At 38.6% G+C, this 25,986-nt stretch overlaps 1 protein-coding gene across 3 annotated transcripts in view; it reads right to left on the bottom strand.

Moving 5' to 3' along the window:
- Window positions 1-25,986, bottom strand: part of slc35f3b (solute carrier family 35 member F3b) — a 54,505-nt gene that overhangs the window by 2,946 nt on the left and 25,573 nt on the right. For 2 of the 3 annotated variants that reach the window (XM_032553092.1, XM_032553094.1), the window contains exons 3-7: window positions 9,549-9,888; window positions 6,330-6,549; window positions 2,508-2,633; window positions 469-661; window positions 285-374 (exon numbers count right to left, since the gene is read on the bottom strand). In XM_032553092.1, coding sequence (XP_032408983.1) covers window positions 285-374; window positions 469-661; window positions 2,508-2,633; window positions 6,330-6,549; window positions 9,549-9,888 — 969 coding nt within the window. Of the gene's footprint in view, window positions 1-284; window positions 375-468; window positions 662-2,507; window positions 2,634-6,329; window positions 6,550-9,548; window positions 9,889-23,134; window positions 23,723-25,986 lie in introns of those variants that run through there. The other variant, XM_032553093.1, reaches the window with a different exon arrangement.

Here is a 25,986-nt window from a genome sequence, read left to right as displayed (position 1 = left end):
CAATTGCTAACTCCCTGCTGCAAGAAGACAAGGACACTGCATTGACACGTATTACTGTAGTACCTAATTGGTCCACTAAGCAGAGTCTTTCATCACCTGTTTTAATATTTCTTTAGTGAAAGGCGTGGTACAAGTGCATCAATAAAATCAGTAAATGTTAATTAACAGCTACACATGTATATAAACTGACATTAAGAGTATATTTATAAACTCCAAACTGACAAAATTTTAAATTGTAATCAAATCTGAAGATTCAGGACTGGATGAAAGGTTGAGACACTTACTGGCATTCACAGGGACACTTAGGACAATGCCAAGGGAAATTAATGTTGGGTATGTTATTGCAATGCCGAAGTTCACTAGGATGTTGAAAGCTGTTGGGAGAAAACATATTACAAATATGTTACGCATTGAGAATGTGAAGGAGAACTCTTAGTTTTGTATGAAAATCTTATATCTGTCTTATACCAAAAAGCAATGCTGCTACTCCACAGAGGTAGGCCCAGGGGATATCTGCAGGTGAGCCAGTGTACTCCACATGAGTAAAATACAGGATTACTGGCACAAAACTGATGAAAACAAAGTTGGCACTTCCGACAATGCTCAGGAAGAGTGCAGCCTCTCCAAATTTGGCACTACCCAGAACCATCTTGAAGAGTACCTGAGGATATATGAGAGGGAAAATGTGTTTGGAAAGAAAAACAAAAAAACTCTCCCACTTTATAGAGCTGAAGGGTATTACAGAGGGTTTTCCTGCCAACTACCTGCCATGTTATGGCTGTTGCTTTGTATCACATTAGGCAACAAAGACAGCAGGGTGCACTGTACAAAAAGTCACTGTAGAATTTACAGTAACTTCCTGGCAGCAGTGTTGCCAGCCAGTTACTGTAATTTTTACGGTAAAAACATTACAGTAACTTTACAGTAACATTACTGTAATTTTTTTTACAGTAGCCTTACTGTAATTCTATTACAGTTTTACTGTGATTTTATTGCAGGGTTGCTGTAATTTTATTGCAGTTTTACTGTAAGTTTTATTACAATCTTACTGTAATTTGATTAGTTTAACTGTAATTTCTTTAAAGTAGCACAGTAATTATATAACATGGTTACTATGATTTCATCACATTTTTATCACAATAAAATTACAGTAGTCTTGTAGAACAATTACAAAAAAGTTGTCATTTTACAGTAGTTCATGAAACTGCATACTTTGCTAGCTTTTAAAAGTTTAAATGTGAACTTGCAACTTCATTTACCAAACTCTCAAAAAATGTTTTATTTTTCTAGTAAAAAAAAATATACATGTATGTTTTAAAATTGCTTTATTTTATTGTCATTTCAAATCTGACAAAGTGAAGCAAGACAAAATATAGTATTTTGCAGCAGCAATATTTGCTTGTTACATAGAAGTCAAAGTATCTCACTTTGCCTTTTCCTCTTCGCATAATCTCTGTACATTGTCATTTATTATGCCCTCTACAGCTCACCACCCACAGATCTTATAGGATTAACATCTGCAAACTGAGATGGTCATGGAAGAAGGCTCCTTTGTCTGTGTTGATTGTTGATTCAGTGACATATTTAGACTCATAATTCCACTGAAAAATCAAAGGAGGTAGAGTCCTTCAATTTCTCTTTAAGCTACTATGGTATTTCAAAGTGTTCCTGCACCACACCAACGTGTAGTGAGAGTAAAAGAGAAAAACATGCTTGCAGTATTAAGCATCCTCCACCATGCTTAGCATTGGGCATGATGTGTCATTTTATTCATGGCTCAATCTTAGTCTTATCTAATCAAAGCTCAAAGTTCAAGTTAAAAGACTCCAAATGTTTGAATTTGTGAAAATATATATTTTTTTCTTGTTTGACTCCTAAATAACCAGTTGGCATGTATTTAGAGTCCAACTGTTGTTTTGGAGACTAAGTGACCTATGTTACTGCTCTATACCTCTCTTACCACCTGACTCACTGTGTGTGGTTAAAAATACATTTAGGTCCTCAGCCGGCCATGTGGCCGGTGGCTAAAAGAAATGGGTCTCTGTGTCATGTAATATTTATACCCCAAGGAAAGAGTCAAGACTAATTACAGGTTCCCAAGCTCACGTTGAATTAAAAAAAAGTAGGGCAAGATTAGAAACAATTCTTCAGTTCTGTTCATTTTTTAGACTTTGTCATTATGGGTATCAATAATTGTGCCAGTGTTGCTTTTATTAAAAGATATTAATAACATGGATCCCCCCCCCCCCCCCCCTAAATGAATGAACTACATTTGGATTTTTCTAAATTTCTGTGAGAGATGTTGATACTGCAATAAAGAATGAATTTATGAGGCTTTTACACTATAATCTTTTCCTCTCTTCTGCCACCTAAGAAGGATTTCATAAATAAGCCAGATGAAATATGCAAAACCATTTTGAATGTTTGCTCCCTTGAGGCCAAATATATCAATAAAAACCTTTAGTCTTGGTGATTCTGTGCTTTGATTGAATGAAAACAGAGTCTACCTTGTAGAGCGCTGACATTGAAGCAGATGCCACGACCAGAGTGATGCCGATGACTGAGTGGCTGTGAAACCCATCAGCATAGGTCATCATGACGATGCCTGCTATGGCCAAGATAGCTGCTACTATCTGTGGAGAGACAGAGCAGCAGTGAGTTATGGATGGGCGACACATTACCTAGTTTAGTAATTATGATAATTAATCTTTTATTGCAGTTTGGGGCCCCAGTAGGTTTCACCTGCTCTTTATCTTTGAGAGAATGCCCCACAAGGGCATGCAAAATATCTAATAAGGCCTGAGTTGCGGTTTGTTTGCAGAAGGCATCTGATTTTTGATTCACGTTCTTCTAAATCCTAACAGTCACGCTTCACAGATTCTTGGGTTCACAGTGCGAGAGCTTTCAGTACACAAGCAGCAGCTTCTACAGTGCTGACATTGATTTCCATTGCACTGCCATCGTGATTACAAACCAAACACGCCACCACGATCCAGCAGTCCCCCCACACTTCTCCCACTCCCTGCCTTTATGATTAACATGCCTCCAAGATGACACCAGATCATCTGTTTCATCCCGCTCGCAGTCAGCCTGGATGTACCCAAATAAGCATCACTCATTTGTGTCTGTCACATGTTTTGTTTTCATCCTGGAATTGTACAAAAAGCAGGAATCGGCGCTGGGCTCACGGTGGAGCCCAGCTGAGTGGATTAGCTCTTGCGTTAAGAAGGTGTCAGGAAGATAAATGAACCGTGTGTTTTTGCTTGGCCATAGCCCTGAGGCACTTTTTTTTTCTTTTGGCAAAATTGCTCTTTCCGCACTGCAGGCTGCCTGTCAGTCACAGCAGTACGTTTCATTTTAGTGAACGCCAGTTTGCCTGCCGGATCAGCAACAATGAAAGATGTTTCAGCACAAGCGTTTTGTCAGAAGCTCAAAAAAAAGCAAGACTTTACCTTTACTGGCACAAACAGTATTGGATATGGCTACATATGACAGTAATTTGCAAGAGTATTTATATTCCTTGAACCTCTAGAGTTACAAACACAAACTAATGTGTGTTAACAGCAGTTTATCTGACAGAGCAACACAAGTTAGACCAAAATTGCAAAGTGAATAAATTTTTCACTTTGCACTTTTTGAATTAATTTAGAAATAAAGTTTTAAAAGTGTAGAATGTCTGGAGCTGTATGGAAGCACAGTTGTCAGTATTGTTGTCTTACAGGAAGAAGGTCCTGGGTTCAAATCTCATTTGCTGACACTGTAATTTAGCTAAGGTAACTAATATTATTAGTTACTGTAATCTGAGCTAGTGAGAGCAAGTAGATATTAAACTGAAAGGGCCCCAGGAGTGAACCATGGGGCGCTCCCCATTTGTGACTTCTGTCCACTCAGTTGAAAAGTTACTTATAGACACAAAGAAGTTGTGCATAATTTGGATTTCTATACACCTGTCAGGTTGGGTGATGAGACAGCCTCAGCCTGGAGAGACTCTCCAGTCTTCTTAGAAGCTGCTTATTTTCTCAGAACCAGTTTGCTTTTGTTCCAGGTTGATTCAGGTCTCTCTGGGCAGAAGGTCCTTGAATGTTTACTTATTCCTCTGGTAGGAAAATTTATTTTCCTACCATCTGCTCATCAGTGTGACTAAGCTCTCACCCACACAGAAGAAAGTGTTTTGACCATATCTACATTAGATAACTGTTGGGAAAAACTGATTCTGTTATTCTTTCAAAAGGTTTTGTTTAAATCCTCAGAGGACAGGGAATTCATAAGATGCCGGATACGAATACTACAGTCTGGAAGAGTGTATTTCTTCAAGGTCTGAGATCTGTACTTAGTCAAAAAGGGAAACAGGTATTACCCTCACAGGAAAGAACTAATAAATTTGAGGTGAAAGTACATTTTTAAAAGATGTTTCAAACATTTTATGACAAAAGCACAATGATTGCATTCAGGCAATCTCAACATTATTAGTACAATCTAATGTTGCACAAAATGCCTTCTTCTCTTACTGTCCAAGTGAGCAATGAACAAAATCAGCCTTACAAGACATAAACCCAAACACAACTCACATAAAAGGTTCCCATGAATCTTTCATAGTGACTCCACTGCTGCCACAAAAGAAGGTAACAGACTACTATCATATCTTTAGAGACACAATAACACTAATATGCCGCTAACATCTGTTCAACAAGGCCATTTTAGCATACTCCATCTTTCTCTTTCTTCTGTGACAAACCCATTGTAGATCCCCTGCATTGCCGCAGACTTTCCACACACTGCAGTCCCCACCACCAAGCAACAGAGCGAGAGGACGTACAAGAGGCAGTCAAGCAGCATTCTTACTGTTGCCTTACTGATGCTTTTCATTACAAATAATGGCAGTAGGGAGTGGGGAAACGCATGAGGGAATGATAGGGTGGTTTGTCAGAGTTTGGAAAAAATTGAAATAAGGGCAATGCTTTCTGCAGAGTCCGTAAGGTCTGCAGAGGTGAGCGGTTTAGAAACGTGCAGTGGGAAAAGAGAAGGACACGCTTCACTCTCCAACCCTTACTTTTCTGCTTGTCTCTTCTTGTCCAGGCAAGACATGATTAAATTAGACAGGATCATTGGTGACTGATCATGCTGTCATTCTACTCCCTAGTACTGTTTATTTAACTCATACAGTCAAGTAAGAGCCTTAAGAGTTATTTGCTTAATTGGAGGCAAAATTTTAACTTACCACTGACCATTAGAGCTAAGATAAAATGTATCCCATTTATATTGTACAAAAGCTCAGAGAGGGACAAATAGAAGCTGATCATCCATTGAAGGTCATCCAATTGTCCTCTATTGCCTTTACTTGTGATATAAATGAAACAAACGCATAGCGAGGCTAAACTCCCTTTCTCTGCAGTCGTTTGCTGCAGACCCAGAGCTTTAGAAATGGATTTGTAAACCTTTTCATACTGACAAATGTCAATAACTTTGTTTCTCATCTGTTCTTGATTTTTCTTTTAGATCGAGACCTGACGTGTTGCTTTTCTGAGGTCTTAATTCTTCCTACTCCATGTCATCAGACAAGTTCTATTTGAGTAAGTCAATTACAATTCAGGATTTGGTTAAACTTATGAAATTGAACCAAAAACGTGCGGTTTATCTATTACATTTTTTACGCAGAGCCATATTGGTTTGGAGATTCTTTTTCTCTTCATAAATAAAATAATCATTTAAAAACTGCTTTTTATATTTACTCTTGCTACCTTTATTATTACATATTTGCTTGATAATCTGACTACTTAGGTGTGGCAAATAAAACAGAATAAATTTGTAAAATATTTTCCACAGCACTGTTAGCCTGAAGCATGAAGATGTGAAAAAGGAGAAGAGAGGAATTGCACATTTTTATGCTGTGATGGAATTCCATGTCTCTTCTCTAAGCATCCTGAAATAGATTTAATCTAGAAGAACGTGTTTGTCTATGTTAACCATAAATAAGATAAACCAATTGCTTTCTCTATTTTTGACTACATGTCAGGATACAAATCTGTGAAAAACATTATTTTGCAAGATAAAAACCAGGCAACACTAATTTAAAAGATTAGGATCACTTGACTCAGTAGCTTCCAGGAGACAAAGGATTTAACCATAAATGCCGATGTAAAAATAGCTCAAGCATTTTTTGGAATTTTGTGAGTCACTCCTTACATCAAGGTGTCACTTTTATGCCAATTTAAAAAAAAAAAAAACTTTAAAAAGGATGAAATGCTGCAACTTCCTTTTTCAGTCATCTTCTGATACAAATATGTTTTCTCTTGTGATTTGACACCGCAAATCAAATCAAATACACTCACTCTAACCCCCATGAAGCGGTCTCTGAGCACAATCCAGGACAGCAGAAAGACGAAGGCTTTGTTACAGCAGAAAAGTGCTGAAACATCTGTTGTGTTGATCTTCCTGAGGGCCTGCAGGTACAGGTAGTTGGTGAGGATCCACAGCAGGCCGAAGGGAGCGACCTTGGTGAAGAACACCTTCGGGGTCAGGCCCTCGTCCCCGAAAAACCTGCAGCACTCCCTGTGTAGAAATGCAAAATGTAGAGCACTGTAGTACTACTTTGGAACTGAGGTTAAGATTTATTCAAATGAAAGAATTTGTCTCATCACACTGTAGCCTAAAAACTTATCTGTAATGAGTGTGCATAGCAATTCCCACCTCAGCAGTTTGATCAAACAGATTTTTGTCCCACATCATACTGTGTAAGGGAGAAATAAGTAAACATTTAGAAATACAATAAGATCTGCCAAAAGCCACAAAGCGATTAATTTTCTCCTGTCACTGTGAATAAATTAGAAGTTTTGTGACTCAACCCCCAGCGTAGTGAAGCCCTGTTTAAATGACTGTTGTTAAGTCATTTAAAAAGCAGAATTATAATTACACAAACATCATCTACAGCAAACATATAGTTTTTATCCAGTTAGCTTTGTTGACTCTCATGACATTTAGGGCATGAATATGATCAAAGATTATTAGTTTTAGTCTTTATTTAATCTCAAAATAAAGAGATTTACTCAATAACTGTGAGCTACTGTAACCCCAAACCTTACAGTTGGGTTAGATTAAATTGTATTTGTGATTTTGAGTGGTCTAGTCAAAGTCCAGTATAAATCCCAATAAGGACCTTTGGCATGACTTATACAAGAATATGTACCGCCAGTCTGAATTAGTTTTAGTTATTTTGCAAAGACAAATTGGAAAAGAAAAAAAAAATCAGTGTCTAGATGTTCAAAGCTCGTTGAGACATACACCCAAAGACTTGCAATTGAAAATGGAGCAAAATACAAATGCAGGTTTTACTTTCTAGATTTTTATTACAAAGAGTTTGAGGCTGTACCAGTTTGTTGGAGTCACCTCTGTTTTCAAGTTCGCAGATATAATTGTCTAAGGAGTTAACGTGTTAGTTTTAGCTACAACTTGGACTGGATGTGCTACAGATCATTAAAAACAAATAAAAATGATTTTGATAAGAGGAAGAAGTTTCTTACCACAAAAAAGCTGCCTTTCATCATCATGTTTAGTTTTTGATAAACACATCTGCAGAAGTGTTTTGATGAAGGTCCAACATCTTAGCATTTCATACCAACATGCAATCCTCCATATGTTTATCTATTACTCAATCATAGGCTGAATATGCTAACCACAGACGCAACAACTTTAAAAACTTGCAGCTCATTGATCTATAAAGGGAGATTCCAGCTTGAAAAGTCTTTCAATAAAAACTGGCAGACTAGAAACTATTGGCCTGAGTCGTTGAAGAAAAGTCTGCCCTCCATCCTTCAACTGCATGGTTTGTTTTATAACATGGCATGATGTTCTGTGGTGACTCGAAATATCCATACCTGTGGAAAGTCTTGTCTCTGGATTTTGATAAAAAATGTATATAAAAAAAGGTTTGTGCCTCAAAGCTTAAGTTGCCAATTTAGAGAAAAACACTAAGCAGCAAATCAAATGATGCCTGGTACATCAAGATTTATGGAAAGGAATTTAATATGGATTCATATTTTTGTACACACACACACAAAATATTGCTTTAACTTTTATGCGTAGAACCGGGAAATATCCTGTGTGGAAATAGCTCCATTCCATTGTGTTCATTTATTTGAAATGTCACAGGAATAAGTTATTGCACTGTTCACATTTCCATAAAGAAATCTATAACAACCTTTAGCGACAATATTAAGCTCAGCGTTTTTGGACTTTTCTCAAAGCGCTGTATATAAAAGGATAAAATTAGAGAAGATGAAGTAGAGTCAGAACATGGGGATAATAAAAGAAATAGTGGAGTCTCAAAACACCGCTAAGCTTCCTGCTATCCTTCTTTTTTATTGTCCCCTTCTTTTCAACCTAATGTGCCTTCTGTACTTTCAATTTCTTTTCAAATTTTTGACCTCTGTGTTAGCAGATTGCAAACAGAAATGGCTGCTTCAATCAACATTTTAAAAGATTGCTAATTGGCTCATGATGAAAGACAAAACATGGACAGATATTATACAACAGCAGGTATTGTAGTAAAGCGCTTAGCTGCGTATTTGCTAATTGCTCTCCGGTACCTGTACATATCTAATTTAATCTTCCTTTTCAAACTGATCAACTTGTGCAATTATATCTTGATAAGCACATGCAAAACTAATTAAAACATTTCTTTCTAGTAAGTGATCGGATTTTAGGTGGGGTTTCTAAAAGCAATGCAGAGTGAGACCTCATCAAATCAAAAGTCTAAATACAATTTTAATTAATCAAAATTTGGATTTAAAGATTAGATTGCTTTTAATTTATTTATTTATTTAGCTTTGAATTGTGTTGCAGCAATAACTGCCCTACATGTCCTGCCCATGTTTCTATTAATGGTCTGAGAAGAAAACTAAGCAGATGAAACATTTCACAGTCAGAGCAGATCAGCTCCAGTTGAGAGGTTGCATCTCAGAAGGAAGATTTACATCATAAAGCTGTCGGACGTACAGAGCTAATGCCTCTTTCAACAAGCATCTTGATCTCTAAAGTCACCCAACTGGGAATACGGAAATGACAGATTATATTGCTAGTTGAACTACAATATGATAAAGAAGCTGGTTTATATACAGTAGAGCTGAGCTACTTCTTGTACAGAAACAGAATGGTTGTTAGTTAGCTAAAATACAAAGTTTTGCCAGAAAGCACTGGGTCAGCCGTCAAAAACTCAGTGAATTCAAACGATGTCATCACCTCCATGACCAAAATCATTCATCACCTAAGTATACAGACTGTTTCTACAAACATCTGGAAAATAATATGCGTTTTTCAATGTGGTAACGTAATAGGATGCAACCTGTAAAATACCTAAGTCAAATCATGAAACCTCTGTAGTCAACTCAGCTATGTAGTGAAGCCTGGGGCAGTGAAATGGAAACCCCTCCTGTAGGGGTTCAAACTTTGCTTCAGGCAAGCAGAAATTGGCACACAAGTTTTTAAATTTGGATATTATATTTACTCGTTTTTTTTGTTTGTTTTTTTTGCTGACAGAGGGCAATTCTTCCAACCTCAATCTCTGCCTGGGCGTCTGCCTCTCAGGACTCTTGCACAAATGGCCGACGTAGTAGACTGGGAAGAAGAGGCAGTTCCAGGAAGTGGCGAACCAGGTGAGCGTGAAGGGGGCATCAAACTGCTTAAAGGTCAGCTTGGCCAGCTGGGTGGAACCCGCCCAGGACGAGCACACGCACATCACCATGGCGACCCCCCACAGGGCCTTCCGCACCTGCACGGCTGTTACTCTGATGCAACAGTGTAGCCTCCGCCTGCTGGTGCCAGTCTCTCCACCAGGTGCACTGGCCGACTGTGCATCTGTGGAGCCCACCACATTCTCTCTGGTCCGGTCTTCTCCTGTGGACGGACAAACATAAGAAGAGGGAAGTTAAACAATCTATGTGGACAATTTTAACAATTTGTAATGTTGCAAACCCTATCTTCAATGAGTTTTATAAGAATTTTATGTTTTAGACCAACACAAAAATAGTAAACAGTTGGGATGTGGCAGGAGAATGACACATGATCTCCAAAAGTCTTTAGTTGCAATTGCAGTTGAAGATTTTTTTCAGCTATCCGCAGCTGGAAAGTGACGATCAGCCCCATTCTCAAGTCTTCTGGAACCTCAGTTCCAGGATTTCACTGCATATATATATATATACTGTATATGTTTTACTGTGAGAATGGTGTGTTCAGGGTGAGATGCACATTTTCTAACGCTTTTTGAATGTGTGCCAAAAAGCAAAATTTTTGTTCCCATCTGACCACATGAACTGCTATATATAAAATGAGATTAAATTACGTACAGGACTCTATTTACTATAAAGGGGTTGTTGGCAGGCATTTATTTGCCCAGATTTTATTTAGGGTATCACAATATAATGTCAATGAATACATCTGCATTGCATCAGCTTCCAGATGCAAAATAAAAAGAAAACAATTCATCATTTTCCTTGTACTGAACAATTATGAATTACCTTATGTTGGTATGTCACATAAAAATCACAACAAAAGGCTTTATAGTACGTAGGTAAAACTTGACAAAATTTGAAAATATGAGTTTTAAAAGGAACTTAATATAAACGGGTATAGTTATAATTATTTTTGCAGTCAAAGTAGGAGAAGAGATGTTAATTGTGTGTGTCCTGCACCACTTACTATTACGTCTTTCCAGATAAGGATAGCTACTTCTGTGGTTTATATGAACTTGAAAGTAATCAAACATCTGAGTTAAAAATATGATAATGAAGCCTGACAGGCATCAGCCAAACAGAGGACAAAAGAGGACAGATCTGATATCTAATCCAAAACCTCCTCTCCTATATACGGTAGGGGCGGGGGTGCATGTGCATTTGTACAAGCCAAAAATGGCACATGCACACACAGCACCTTTTAACTTTTCCATTTTCCCTGTCAAAAAACGTAACAACCTCCATATGTCTTCAATAAATCCTAGTGTCTATCATCCAACACACACACATACACACACTCTGCTGCTTTAGATCTGCTTAGCTAGATTATTTTGTTGCATTTATCCTTTAAAATAGCTTACAGAAGAATACTATTGTATACTATACATACTATGTATGGATGAAGAATATTATTTGTAAAGAAAATAATATAAACAGTAAAAAATAAAAACAGTTCTGTAAAGAAAATGATGCATCCCAAAAGACAGCCTGTATGTCTTCCTAAAATATTAACAAAAATAAAAATTGAAGTAAGTCCTGACTGTTGAAAGAGAGCACCATGATGTGGTCAAAAGAGTACTACTATCTTCTGAAGCCCTGGAGGATAGTAGTACCTTATGAGTCTATAATTTGATTTCAAAGGAATTTAAAATCTGCCATCATATGGTATGAAAAAAATAATCTTCACTGGGGAATGTTCAAACCCACAGCCCAAGTCTGACTGTCCAAGCGACTTCAACCTGAAAGTGGACACACCAAGACGTCTCCAAAAACCTTAAACTGTAACAAAGGACCGACTGCTCTACAGCACATGGTAAGTAACAGCATAGGGCTTCATGGAGCACATCTAGGTTTTGGTACATCTCAGCAAAAAAAGTCACTTGGAGTGAGGCCAGGAGTTGCACAGTAGGAAAGCCCCTATGCACACGCTCTTGCTTTTTTTTCTTCACAACTGTGTCACATTATCTACATCAAAACCTTTTATTCAAATGAATTTTAACACATTCATGTCTGTCTTGTGACTATCAGTCAATCATATGTCTCCAGTAACAGCAACAGAAAAGTAAACAGCACACATCAACCCAACAGCAGCTTTGTTTCAATGCAGCTTTATAATAAGATCCATTTATCTTCTATGGCTGCCTTCCAAAAAGTTAAAAGGGAGTATGTCCCCGATAGGGTTTAAAATATGATGAGGAGCCGCAGGAGGCAATAAGCTGATTCATCTCTGCTGTATGCACCTGACTGAAATACTGAACACACTTAAACAAGCTTCAGTGAGACAAGAATGATTCTAACTTACATGAGCGCAATGCTGTAAAAATGGTATTTTGTGCAGAAATAACAGGACATTCAACTAAGCCTTTGCTTTTAGCTGGTTGTCCAGATGGAGGCAGCTGCCACATCATGCCACATACTGGAACCACTGCAAAACATCAATAAAAAGCATCAAAGCAAATGTATCTGTTGTGATAGCCTAACTTCACACTTAAAAGCAAGTAGCTTATTTTAAGCTATAAATTTATTCTGTGAGAAAAAGTATCCTGTATTGTTTTTAACATGCTATATTGTTTAAATGCTATAAATCAAGTACATGTTGGATGTCCAAAATCTGCATAACAACCATTAGAACCTCTCTATATAAGGAAGTTACTTGGGAAAGAACAATGAAAAAACTGCTTTGTTTGTTGCGTGACTGTCATAAAAACAGCATATTTTTAGATTTCTAGATGCAACTAAGATGTCTGGCTGCAGATAACGATTATTATAGTAGGTGATTATTTATATTATTCTGACGATAAATCAATTGAAAATGATTAATCTATCTTTATATTACCCTTACTTTGGTCAGATTCAAAACAAAGTCCAGGTGGATGTGAAGCAAAAGATGAATACATTGCAAAGCACATGATCTCCACAGTTAAGTATGGTAGAGGACCTGTGATGCTGAAGGTCTGCTCTTTTTCCAAAGGTCTAATCTGTGAAACCAAATGCACTTCAGTTTGTTTTCCCTTTTGTTTAAGTGCATTGATAAGATGTTTTAAGGGAGCTGCATAAGTTGTCATCCATCATGCCCAATGAAGCGGCTCATTCTCCTGAGAACGGCTGATCTTGCCAGGAGATCTCATCACAAATTTACTCCCTCTATAAACTCTAATGCTAATTCTCTGCCCCTCCCCCGACGCCCACCCTCAAGCTTCATAATGTATGCAAGCGTATTTCAAATTTCAAAGCTTGTGTATTGCTACCAGAAAAAAAAATACAATGAAATGATTTTGCATCCAATCAGTGTGTCTGCAATGAAAGCACCAAGACCAATTTTGCTACCAGTAACATATAATTCTGTCAATTCAGTCTGTTTTTGTTGTGAGATGATGTATCAGTAAATCCTTGAAAAAGGAAGAAAGAGAAATATGGATGTCTATACATGTCTGGTGCAAAAGGATGAGAGTTAAATGTCTCTATTCTGAGCTCCACGCCTCTTTGTCTTCTTCTGAAGGTCATCTCATGTCTGTGCTGCCCAGTTTTTGTCTTTCCTGGGAACCCGTCCCACATCCTGCTGCTCCCGCCTACCACTCTATAATGCACCAAGGCTTAATCTCTCAAATGCAACCTTCAGCCAATCCAGTCAGCCCCCAGGCACGCTCAGGGTCCGTGCAGGCCCTTTCTAGTGACATGGCAATAAAAATGGCAGGAAGAAAATATCGATCATCCTGAACCACACGTTCAAGCTTCCATGACAGGGAAATAAAATCTAAGTTTTTATTTACATGTAAAAGAGGGCTATTGCTTTATTGTAGCTCCTCTGATTAACTTCTTAGATGTTATTACATAGTTAGTGCCTTGCAAAACAAAGAGAGACACGACCAAGAGTCTAGAGGGGCTGGAGAGATCCACAGCTCTGGTGGGGGAAATTGACCACAGGACAACTATTAGTCATGCACTTTGCACATTTGGTCTTTCAGAAAGATCAAATGTGAGAAAGTCCAAATGTCCACAAGATAACTATTACTCGTGCCCTTTACATATTTGGTCTTTAAGAAAGAGTGGCAAGAAAAAAGACATTGTCAAAAGAAAGCTGTAAGAAGTTCTATTTAAAGTTTGTCATAGTGCTTTTAGATATTTTTGGTAAAATTATACCACAATTTTAGGTTAACATGTAAAATGCAGTGTGAAAGGAAAACTAACAGTACACGTCACCCTCAACACACCATGGTGATCTATGACAGTGGCAGTATCTTCCTTTAGAAATGTTTTTCTCTATTAAAGAATGGGAAGCTGGTTGGTTTATATGAAGACTGATGGCGCTAAATACATCCAGGTGGTCTTCTCTTCACAGTCCAGCAGGACAACAACCATTAATGGTTCAGATCAAGGAATCTAAACTATTTGATGGATGCAAATTAGAACAACCCAGTCAAATTCCAAACCCAACTTTCTTTACATGTAGGTTTGATGCTTACCAATTTGAAAGTCATTTTCTCCTTTTCCTGTCAATTCACAATTTATTCACTCCTTTGTATAGAATTATAAAAAAAAGCAGATGTTGTTGGAATGTGAGAATAAACTGTACTAAAACTCAGCATTGTTGCTCAATGCTTTTGGTATTTGATATCACGGAAACACTAGCTGATGAACTTCACACTGACGCCGACTGTGACTAATCATATCATACCGACTGTGAGTGCTGTTGATGAACAATACGGAGTAAGGATGAACTAATTAGTGTGATGGAGCTGGATGGCTGGACTGGCAGAGCAAAGAAAAAAAAAAAAAGGAGGTTTTGCCGGTAATGCCATTTGAAGCAATTAATTGTAAATAAAACGCTTGAAAAATGATGTAACAGCTAAATTGTTAACTGTGATCTTTTAAACTCATCAGTGCATAAACAAATTACCTTTCAAGGAGACACCAAGGATACTGTATGTATGGAATACTAGTGGGAATAAATTGTCTTAGCTCATAAATAAGCATTTGGGAATGATCAGCAGATCTAAATTAAAACCTTTTATTGCTGTATTAACAGAGATCTTTAACTCAGCAGCTTCATGTATCTGAACCATTTTGTGTCCAAATGCACTTAAATCATAACAGGAAGCTGTGGAATCCCTGGAGACAGGTTGAGTGTGTTTGGCTTGATAGTAAGACACAAACTGATCTGCTCTGACAGCTCTGTATGGTTTTTCCTTCTCTTCGGGTGTCTATTCTCAGCTGTTTCTATATATCAGAACTTCTCTAGATTTACTATGCACATGAATTTATTTTTATTTTAGGTCTGCTGTACATTTTCTCCTCCCTTAACAAAGAATTCCACTTGTGTAAACTTGCATCTGTTCAGGTCCCTCAAGTTTACTCAGGCAAAATGTGTTGCAGATATTTATTTATATGTCCTACATCCTCACTTATCAGTTTGCTTTATTTTAGCATATTTGTTACTTGTTCATGGGAGCACACCAAAAGATGCTCAGATTATTTTTCCCATTAGCTAGTCTATTTTCTAAGCTCTTCTTCACCCTTCAAGCCCATTTTCCCCCGATTCCCAACCAGCCTCACTTCTACGTTTGTTCTCCTCCCTCCCCCTGCAGCCTCTGCAGTGCAGATCTCTCCTGCTGATAGATGCAAATCCCAAATGTGCCAGCAGAACTCTGCCTGGCTGTCCGACCTCACACGTCTCACAACTTGGTTATGACAGGCTAAGAAGTCGGTTGCAACCCATGGCACTCACCACTCTGTCTTGCCCTCCTTCCCCTAAAGAAGGAACATGGATCCATTTGAGCAGCGTTGTGTGTAGGTAGCATCAGGCTTGTGTTGGTTAGACAGGGTGGCCCTTGCAACATTTCTGGAGATTTGGGTGAGCGGGAGAAATAGATCTATGAGGGAGTCTTATCTGGCTGGCTGTTAGGTAACAACTCCATAGAAGCAGGAGTGCACTGCAGCGCTTTGCCTCACTGATTTATGAGTGTAAACAAATCAATCACCCGTACACACTTCAGAAGAACACTTCTCCTTGTCTCACTACTGGCTCAGCTTGGTGATGAATATGAACTGACCTGGGGAACTGACCGCCACTCTTCTAATTAAATACATGAGCTCCTGTCATAGCTATTTACTTAGCTTATGTCACTGAAATCAATACATTGAAAGCTCTAAATGTAAACATTTTTCTCAATTACTTATGCTGTACCAAGATTAGACCTGTCACGGTAATTATTGCAAAAAACAATAATATTGTCGTTTTAAAACCATCTTCCAGTATTATATTGATAATGGCATACATCTTTGCTCTCTCAAAGACAAGTAAATTGTAATTTTGTAAAGAAGAGTTCACACTGGAACTGGAAGATATTTTAAATATCTAAAACTAAGAACAGCAATCAAAACATTAAATAAAATAAAAATCACACACAAACGAAACCTAATCAAATGGATTATTGTCTCTGTAAACAAAATTCCCTTTCAAAAACATTAATCATCAGAATGGAAATTGTCAAGCTCCTTTTAATTTAAAAAGGAAACTCTTCCCAGGTTAAAACAGAACAGAATGCAAAAATATTTTTAGCTCATGAGTGAATTGGAGCCAATTCCTTGGGATTTTGGGTCAGTAGTGGAACACATTCCAGTCACTTGAGGGTTTTTGACCTCCAGATAGCGTCATCTTTCTGCCACATCCACCTGGTGTAGCTTCTGATAACCTCGCCAACTCTGTTACCTCTGTAACTTCAATATTTTTCAAATCATTTTCCTTGTGCAACGAGAATATATGTTCTCTGAACCACCTGAACAATTTTCTTGACTTTGCCATTTTTCCAATATTTAATGAAACTTTATTGTCTACAGTCCAGATGATTAAATAACCTTTCAACACACATCTGTTAGTAGTGTAAAAATTTAAAAAACAACCTGCATATTAAGCTACAACTATACTTTTGAGTCTAAGCTTAACCACTAAGAAGTTATGCACTCAAATAATATATTGAATGGTCAAAACCTCAACAAATATCCACTTAATAACCTCTAATCTATGGCTAAGCTTACAGGAGAATTATTCTAAATGACACTCAGGCCATTTTTTTCTTGATCTTTGTCACGCAGCATCAGTCAATAAATCAATAACAAAAAAAATATCCTTCCGTCCCCGCTTGACCTACGAGGTTTGTCATTTCTGAGGGTGAGGACAAGCACAGAGTGAAAGACGAGTCTGAGTGTGAAATGTTTGTTAGGTTAAGACTACACATAAGAGTCATAGTTTTACCACAGCAGAGGCAGTCCGGCAGACATCAGTCACTGTCTTTGTAATATCTGACTCTGACAGACAGAAGTGATCTGTGAAACTTGGCTCTGACAGCTGGGTCAGGCCATCCTGTCAGTAAGAGCCCGTTCAACACAACAAAGCAAGATCTTCTGACAAGCCTGTCTGACTCCATATAACAGGAGCTAAAAACACACCCTGCTGCGTCAAACAGCTGATAGGCTTGACCGCGTGGGCTGCGGGGACAAAGGCCCCAGAGGACAGACAAGGGAGGGACAAGTGTTACTGATCCCCCTAGACTTCAGTCTGGATCACTTTCTCCTTCAGCCTCGAAGGACGGCGAAGCAACTTCCTCTAAGAGCAGCAGCAAGCCTTTTGTTTGTTGCTGTTGCTAAGTTATGGGAAACTTCTGTTAAAATCATTTGAAGACTCAGAATCAGTCCAGTACCAATCCACATTCTTAGGGGAGAAAGACTCACCTGGTATAAATTAAAGGTTTAGCTATTGGAGTAACACTTAAAAAAAATTATTTAATCAAAGAACGTCATGAATATGTGTGTATGTATTCCATCTTAAGTTGGGCTGCTCTGATTGCAGTTTTCTGGCCGATCCCTGGTTACCGATCTTTAAAAAGCCTGACCTGCCGATTTTGATTTTGGCTGATATGTACAGGGGTGAATATTGTTAACTGCAAATGTTCAGACCTGACCTGGTGGGCCGGTCTGTCAGTCACACCTCTCACTGTAGAGCAGAAGAGGAAAGAGGCCGATTTTTAAACCTTTGCTGACGAAGATAAGATTAGGGGATAAGATGGGCTTCACATGTAAGTATCGGCCGATCACGATCCCCAAAAATTAAGGAAATCGGCACCCAGAAATCAACTGGTTGATAAATTAGTTGGCTAATAAATGTATCCTATTATACAGGTACAGTACAGACCAAAAGTTTGGACACACCTTTCTAATTCAATGGGTTTTCTTTATTTTCATGACTATTTATAAGGCAAGAAATCCAACTTATTAATCTGACAGGGCACACCTATGAAGTGAAAACCATTTCAGGTGACGACCTCTTGAAGCTCATCAAGAAAATGCAGAGTGCGTGCAAAGCAGTAATCACAGCGAAAGGTTGCTACTTTGAAGAAACTAGAATATAAGGGGTATTTTCAGTTGTTTTACACTTTTTTGTTTAGTGCATATTTCCACATGTGTTATTCGTAGTTTTGATGCCTTCAGTGTGAATCTACAATGTCAATAGTCATGAAAATAAAGGAAACTCATTGGATTAAAAGGTGTGTCCAAACTTTTGGTCTGTACTGTATATAATGTAAACAGCACTGCCAAAGAAGCAATATGTTTATAGCAGGTGTGTGAATGATCTAATGATCGGGCTGCTGATTGTAGCCAGTCCACATTTTGCTTAGGGCCCCATGAAGGCTTGGGCCGGCCCTGTCTGCAGACGACCATGGTCGATGTTGAGTCTCCTTGAAGACTCACTTGTGTGTGAAAGGTGAACTCGCTCAAGTTTGTGTGAGTCTCTGCATTTTAGTACAAGAAACAACCTAAAAATAGCATAAAGATCTATTTGTATTTAGCCCTCCATAAAAACCCCAAAACATCAACACTACCTGCTTTGACCCATTCAATCCTCTCTCCTGCAGTTCCTTAGAGGAGTGAATTACTGTGGAAGGCCCTGAACTTTAATAGACTGGCAAAAGGCCCAGTACACTGCATGGCAAATCAATATTTAAAAGATTGGCCACAACATCCTCGTTAAAATAATGGATAGGCTAACACTGCGGGTGTGTGACTCACAAGGAATGGTTTTACTCTTCTTTCAACCTAAAGTCTAGTGAAAACACAAGAACAAAATCAACTTGAGTTAAAAGGGACATTTGAATGTTTTTGAAGTGAGACTCTGCTTGATGATTATAAGTGGTTCACATTTTACCCGCAGTAGCGAATACAACTCTGATCACAAGCAATTTTTACAATAAACTTCAAATAAATGACAAATTAATTAAAATGTTTTGCTCCTATTCCAATTATCTGCACTGATTCTGCATTTGATTAACAAATGCAAAAGCTTGGCCTCCCAAAAAAGGTTAGAAGTTCTGTCATTGTGAATTTATTCCATGCTTATCAAGCAAAACGGGCCTGTTCCACTGGCTTTTAAAATTAAACTTGTAACAAGAAGTCTCCTTTCTACTTCACCGACTACCTTCAAATTCAACTTCAGTCACACTCAAAAGGCAAAAGGCAAAAGGACTGGAAGAATAAACTATTTAAAGGTGTTTCTAAAAGAAACCTTCAAAATGAAAGCATTTGCTGCTAATATTTGTGATACTTCTTCAATATGTATGGATGCTAATAACGTGTTTTGAAAGATGAAACGTCATCTCCATATTGAAGTTGTTCTATTCATACCAAGCCTAGAAGCATTCTTCCATGCAAATAAACTTGCAGAAATAATGATGTCATTTATGTTTTAGGGTTGATCAAAATATCTTCATAGTTTAGAATTTAGGCTAATTAAACTAGTAACAATATCCGTCATGCAATAAATCAAGATAATTTTAAAAATTGGTAAGTTTGCTGCAGTGAAATTATGATTGTCCCTATCATCTGCTTGACTTTGCTTCAATCTGACTATAAACAGTAATTCATGCTAAAAACACACCAGACCCTTGAGACAGAACAGCAGCTGGTGAAATATGGCCATCATCCTCAGGGACTCATGAACGCTGAATCACCTTTATTAGATGCCTGCTCTCTTTCAAAGCTTGTATAATGAAGTTATGGAGATTAAAGGGACTGATATGAACTTCTTACCCCTTGTTCTAGCAACACAGGAACAACACACACACTCCCCAAGGACACTCTTTCATTTAAAGAGAAATCGATAATCACCTTCCCCACCTCCCGGCCATTGAATTTGTCAGAGCACACAGAGGAGGCAGTAACTATTTCAGACGATGTCACTGAATCAAACCCAGGGCGAGAGAAAATGTCAGCATATACCCAGAATGGATCTCTCTGAATTGTTTTGCTACTGTCTTCAAGATGAGTTTCCACCAAGGCTGGTGTCAGCATTGATCTGTGTCTGTTTCAGACGCTCCCTAAAAGTACACAATGTGACTGGATCCATGGAGCTTATGAGGATTACTGACATTATTGGGGAAGCTATAATTTTGTGTCTGAATTTGAAAAACAGCCAATTAGACCCCTGGCTTTCGTTCCACGTCCACAAATCTTGTGGAACATATTTTATATAAACCTGTGGGGATGCTAACTGGAGACAAAAAATAAATAAATAAAAAGGAGTCCACTGTACACCCCAAATTGCAAAAACAGGAACTTTTTGTCAGCTGGGTGCAAGTTGTTAGTGAGGAGAACAGAGAGTTTTTTTTTTAAAAACTGGTGTTACATAAGCAACAGTGAGACTCTGACAGGCTGAGTGTTGATCTGCTATGGCCCCCTGTGATTCCTGTCTCCTTCAAAGCAGCTGCTGAATGTTCACATCTCCTCTCGCTGGTTTACAATACAGTATCACCCTAAATAAATGTTCCCAAATGTGTCTTTCGCCTCTCTTTTTGGTCACTTTCGGTTTACTTTTGGAAATTCTGTTCGAAGGAGCTTGTCGAACTGTAGCCTAATATCTCAGTTGTCCTGAAAATAAATTAAATTTTGCAGTAATAAGCTGAGAATTCAGCAGTTGTGATTATTCTGCAGGTTCCTCAAAGATACTGGAAGTGGGGAATATGGTGTAAACAGCTCAGGCATTTTATTAGTTAATTTTCTGCAGTGTGCATCTAAAACTGCGTGAGAATTCCTTATTCATATTCTTGCAGCTGGTCATTTATTATGAATAAAGCAGTCAGACATTTCCGGATCGAGACCCCAACACTGCAGCTCTTGAACACAGTGAGTGCAGACAGAGAGGTGAGAAATGATGTTTATTAGTCATCAAACAGGACAAAATACCTGCATTATAGGGGTAAAGAGATAAAAAGATGATACACAGTACTGTCTACATGGTTTGTGTATAACATATATGTATTTTGTAGATAATTTTAGCAGATTTTTTTTTTAGCACTGCCTTGTGTTAGGTCCACCCATCTTTGCATCTAACACTGACTAACTTGCCTTTTCCTGCTTAAGTAAACCATCCTTTTCATGTGTGATTCGAACGCAGTGCAGTTAGTTTTCTATCACACAGCTTCTTACCCATGTATATTAAATGTAGGCAAAAAGTTGTTTTTGATTCATAATCTCACTGGAATCTCCTTCCACATGCTTGCTTTGTTCTCTGCGTGGCTCGTGGTAGAAGTTTAAGTCTTAATGCCTGAATTTATTTAAAGTAACATAAGATATATTTTGTGGTCAAACAGATTCCAAACTAATAAAGGATTGTTCATTTGAAAACAGCACAAACAACATGTGACAAGGGGACTAAAGTCTCAGGGACATTATCACAAACAAGCAAACAAACAAAAAAAAACCCCAGAAATTTTGCAATCATGACAAGATGCACCACATGGGTGCATCTGGTAACTCTAAATCCTGTCATCTACAGAAATACTCAGACAACCCATGGATCAGAGATGGACCACTGGGTCATTTCATGTGGGAACGGTCTCTTCATCTGGAATGTGAACTAGACAAAATACGATGCTATAGAGTTTAGAAGAAGTATGAACAAGCAACATCCTATTTTTATCCAGGAAGAAGAGGTGAAGGTGACGGAGCACATGAAAAGCAAGTTTACAAGAAGGGACAGAAACACTGCACTTCTTGAGGGCGCACAGGCCATTTGATGCCTGTAGCAAGATACTGAATATCTTCTAAAATCTCTGTGGCTGAGAGTCCAGTTAATCAGATGAGGCAAGGTTACCAAACTGTGAGGCAGAAGCTCGGCCAGAGAACGCAACTCCAAGGAGGTGCTTTGTGGAAATAGGCAGCGCTTTGTAAGAGCAAATGTTTAGACACCCCTCAATGGCTGCTGTTGGAGATTCAGGGATTCCTCTAACATGCATGATGGAATCAAAACAACACTCCATGTATGTTTTTGATGAGGGAATAACATTATAACATGATGTAAAGCTCAAAAAAGTCAATTCTGTACAATACTCCCCCCCTTTAAAAATGCAGGCTTTTTGCTGTGGTTGCTCTGTAACTCCAGGAGCTGATCTTAGAAAGAAAGATGATATGCAAACTGCTTGACAAATAATTTTTAAAAAGTACTTGCATAATCTGCAAAGTATATAGACAAGCAATCAAATGCAACATTAGCAGGACTGCAGTACAAAATTAAAGGTCATTCCCAAAGCAACAACCTTTCAGAGCAAATCCTTCAGAAGTTACCTGCCTCTGTATTTTTTGTGCTTAATTTCTTTTGCCCCTACTTTTCTAAATAAATAATAGTACAATATGCACCATATTAATCCGGATGTGTTTAATAAAACATGACCCAGAACACTTCAGTTAACGGCACTGTGAAATCAGCAGCCACTCAACTTTTTTTTGCTTTCAGCTCAGGCAAAAACCCTGAGCTGAAATTTTTAAAAGGCTGCATCATTGCACAAGCATGAGTCAGGAGAGAAAATCAGATGATGTATAAGTGAGGTACGGCTCTCTGGTCCCAGCAAATCACAGCATCAAAACACTGTTAGATTGAACCTCTTTTCAGTAAATTTCATGAAAAAGAGGCAAAAGATCTATGCTAGCATTCCAGCTGCTCTGCCGTTATATTCTTCTGTATTCGCCTTACACTTGCAGGAAGGGATGGATGAAGGGTGGGGAGAATGAGAGGGAATCCCTGCTGCAATAACAACTTAAAACGCTCCCTGAGGACGTGCAGGGTTTTTAGCACATCACACCAACACAAGCGTCTGGAAAAATAGCTTGTGACTTGGACTAATTTCGTTTTTAAAATGTTCAGACGTCCAAATGCTGGAAGAGTGCAAAGTTGATTTAAAGCCTTTATATCTTAGTCGCAGTCTGATTTTTTTTGTTGACTTTTTTTTTTTTTTTTTTTTTAATGATAAGCCCTTTTTTAACCCCGTTCCTGCCTGTTAGTTGCGGTTTTGTGAGATAAAGCGGTGGTCGGAGTCCCGGAGTCCCGCTGTGCGGACGCGCTCTGAATGGGCAAAGACTGTCCCTACCTTCCACTTTGGTGAGGGTGAGCACCGGACTGTTGCAGGCGGACAGCGGGGCAACCCTGGCGGAGTGTTTCTTCATGATGATGAGCTCGGATGGGCTGAGCTCCAGACCGCTTCGACTACATCCCTGAAGCTGGTTCGGTGCAGACTCCAGACCTCTTGATGGGACCCTTCACACTCGGCCCCCTGCTCTCTGTCCCCTCGTATCCATCCGACTAACCTGCTTCAGATTTTTTTTTCTCCCTCCCTTCTCCCCACTACCTTCTCCCTCCTTCCCACCCCAAATCTGCCTCACTCGGTGCGTCCTGGCTGCAATCTCCTTCACGTATAGTTGGGCATTTGCTGCAATTCGCCCACGTCACGAACTAATTAGTTTCACAACCACGTCCGTCCGTCCACACATCACCCCTCATGTTGGAGCCCGGTGGTTCACCCAGATCGTCCTCCTCCCGCCGCGGTCTCCATGTGGAAAAAGGAAACTCCGCATGAAGAAGCAAGAGAAGCTGACCCGGTTCGGAGGCGTAAAAACAAACTCCAGCTCTATAAATGGACAGTTACTGACAGAAATGGGACCGAGACATCGGGGATGGGAGGGTTATGTGCTGATTTTCCAATGAACAGCAGGCAATTAATATAGTATTGCCAATATGGCTCACCACCCTGGGCGCTGTTCTAGAATGAGACTACACCACATTGGGTAGCTGATATAAGATATAAATCAGTTGGGACTCTAAATTTTAGTTTTTATCACTTCTAGTCAATGTGTGGGCATGAGCTGTGGAAGAAAATATAAAGTTGATAAAGTTGGTGTTTCAGGTTTAAAGAGATGTGCACAGATAGAAACTAGGAGGTGCTAGACAACCTTTCCTTTTCCTACTGAACAAAAAAGTGCTCTTCTGAAATCTTTTTTTTTGTTGTTTTTTTTTTGGACAGTGTATAGCTTGTAGCCCCAGGTAGAATATTTGGCTTTAAAAGCCAAGGCTTACTAATGCCCCACATTTTTTAATTGTGAAGTTGTTGTTTTTTCTCCACTACATCTTCTATGGCCACCAACCACCAGGGAAATATACAGCAGAACAAGTTCAAATGATACGAATACTTTTGCAAAGTACTTTATCAGCCAAAATTGTGATTGGTGTTTACAAGATTTTGTAAACACCAATCACAATTTTGGTGTCAACAATCCTGGTGTTTATAAAAAACTGAGAAATGGTGTCTACAATTTTGGTTGTAAACACCAATCCTCAGAAATGTTTTATCTTCACCACCTCTGATAAAGGTAAATAAGTAAACAATTTGCACAAATCTTCCATGTTTGGGGAAAAAAATGCAAGACAGGAGAACATTTTTCATGGTCTTTATTTATTCTTTAAGTCCTTTGAAAATCAGATTGCTCACTCAGCTTATAACAAATCACAAAACTAGATATGAGCATTATTTTCATTATAAATCTTCTTTGTAACTTTTCCCCTTTATTATTGCATGTTAAGGAGGACTTTGATCGTTGGTCGATGCTTGGCCTCTCGTTGGTTGCTCGGGTTAACTCGAACAAAATGAACATCCTTTCATGTTTTTCCTACCTATTTCAGTGCATCCCTATTTTTCTTTCACTGTCCTTTTTTAGCAAACTCGATAGTATAATTACCAAATTTCTCTGGAATGGGAAGGACCCTCGTATATGCACTCAATACTTACAAAGATCTAAAAGGCTTGGGGGGATGGTCTTGCCAAATTTTAGATATTATTATTGGGCTTCAAATATTAGACTTTTTGGTCTAATATTGGATATTGGCTCTAGTCAGATAGCCCTTCTTCTCCAGCTTGACTTGTTATGGAGGCCAACTCTGTAAAACTTGTGTCCTTGGCAGCCTTAGTACATTCATTATTACAGTCCTCAACTAAACCTTATACTTCTAATAAAATAGCTGATGCATCCTTAAGGCTGTGGATGCAATTTAGATGGCATTTTGGCTTGCAATCTCTTTCTGTCTGTGCCCCTATAGCTTCAAATCATACCTTTCCGCCGTCTCTCAAAGATGGTATCTTCCTGTCATGGCGGAGAATAGGAATTTCAACTTCTCATGATATGTATATTGATAATACTTTTGCCTCATTCCAACAAATCTCTGAGAAGTTTGATATCCCACGCCATCATTTTTTAGCTTTTAACTTTTTTAGATACTTGCAAGTGCGCAGCTTTGTCCGCTCTACCCGTTCAAATTTTCCCAACCTTCCCAAAGATTCACCTTTAGACATTTTTCTAAAAAATACTGTCAAATTGAAAGGGGCCATATCTTTTATTTACAATCAAATCACGCTTCTACGCCCACAAACCCTGAATTCCTTAAGATCACTTTGGGAGGAAGACCTTGGACAGGCCATTTCAGAGGATCTTTGGACACTAATCCTGACATTAGTGGATAAGTCCTGTATTTGTGTCAGACAAAATCTAATTCAATGCAAACTTGTATATCGCACTTATTATAACAAAGCACGTCTGGCCAAGTTTTACAACAACGTTTCTCCTGCCTGTGATAGATGCCAGCATTCTCCAGCCAATTTGATCCACACTATCTGGCTTTGTCCTCAGCTTTCTAACTATTGGTCCAAAGTTTTTCTATTCTGTCGGACATTTTTGACAAGAAATTGGAGCTTGACCCCTTGACTGCTTTGTTTGGAGTTGCACCTCCACAGTCCACCCTGTCCTCTTTTCAGAAATCCTCTTTGGCTTTCTTGACTTTTTTTGGCAAGGGGAGTGATTATAATAAAATGGAAGTCGCCTCAACCTTCATCATATATCCATTGGCTTTGACATACACTGTATTTCATTAAACTTGAGAAAATACTTATTACTT

The sequence above is a fragment of the Xiphophorus hellerii genome, chromosome 22 (genome assembly GCF_003331165.1).
Source record: "Xiphophorus hellerii strain 12219 chromosome 22, Xiphophorus_hellerii-4.1, whole genome shotgun sequence".
Classification (NCBI taxonomy): Eukaryota; Metazoa; Chordata; class Actinopteri; order Cyprinodontiformes; family Poeciliidae; genus Xiphophorus; species Xiphophorus hellerii.
Note: the sequence above shows the minus strand (reverse complement) of the source record. Positions and strands in the feature narration are given on the sequence as shown.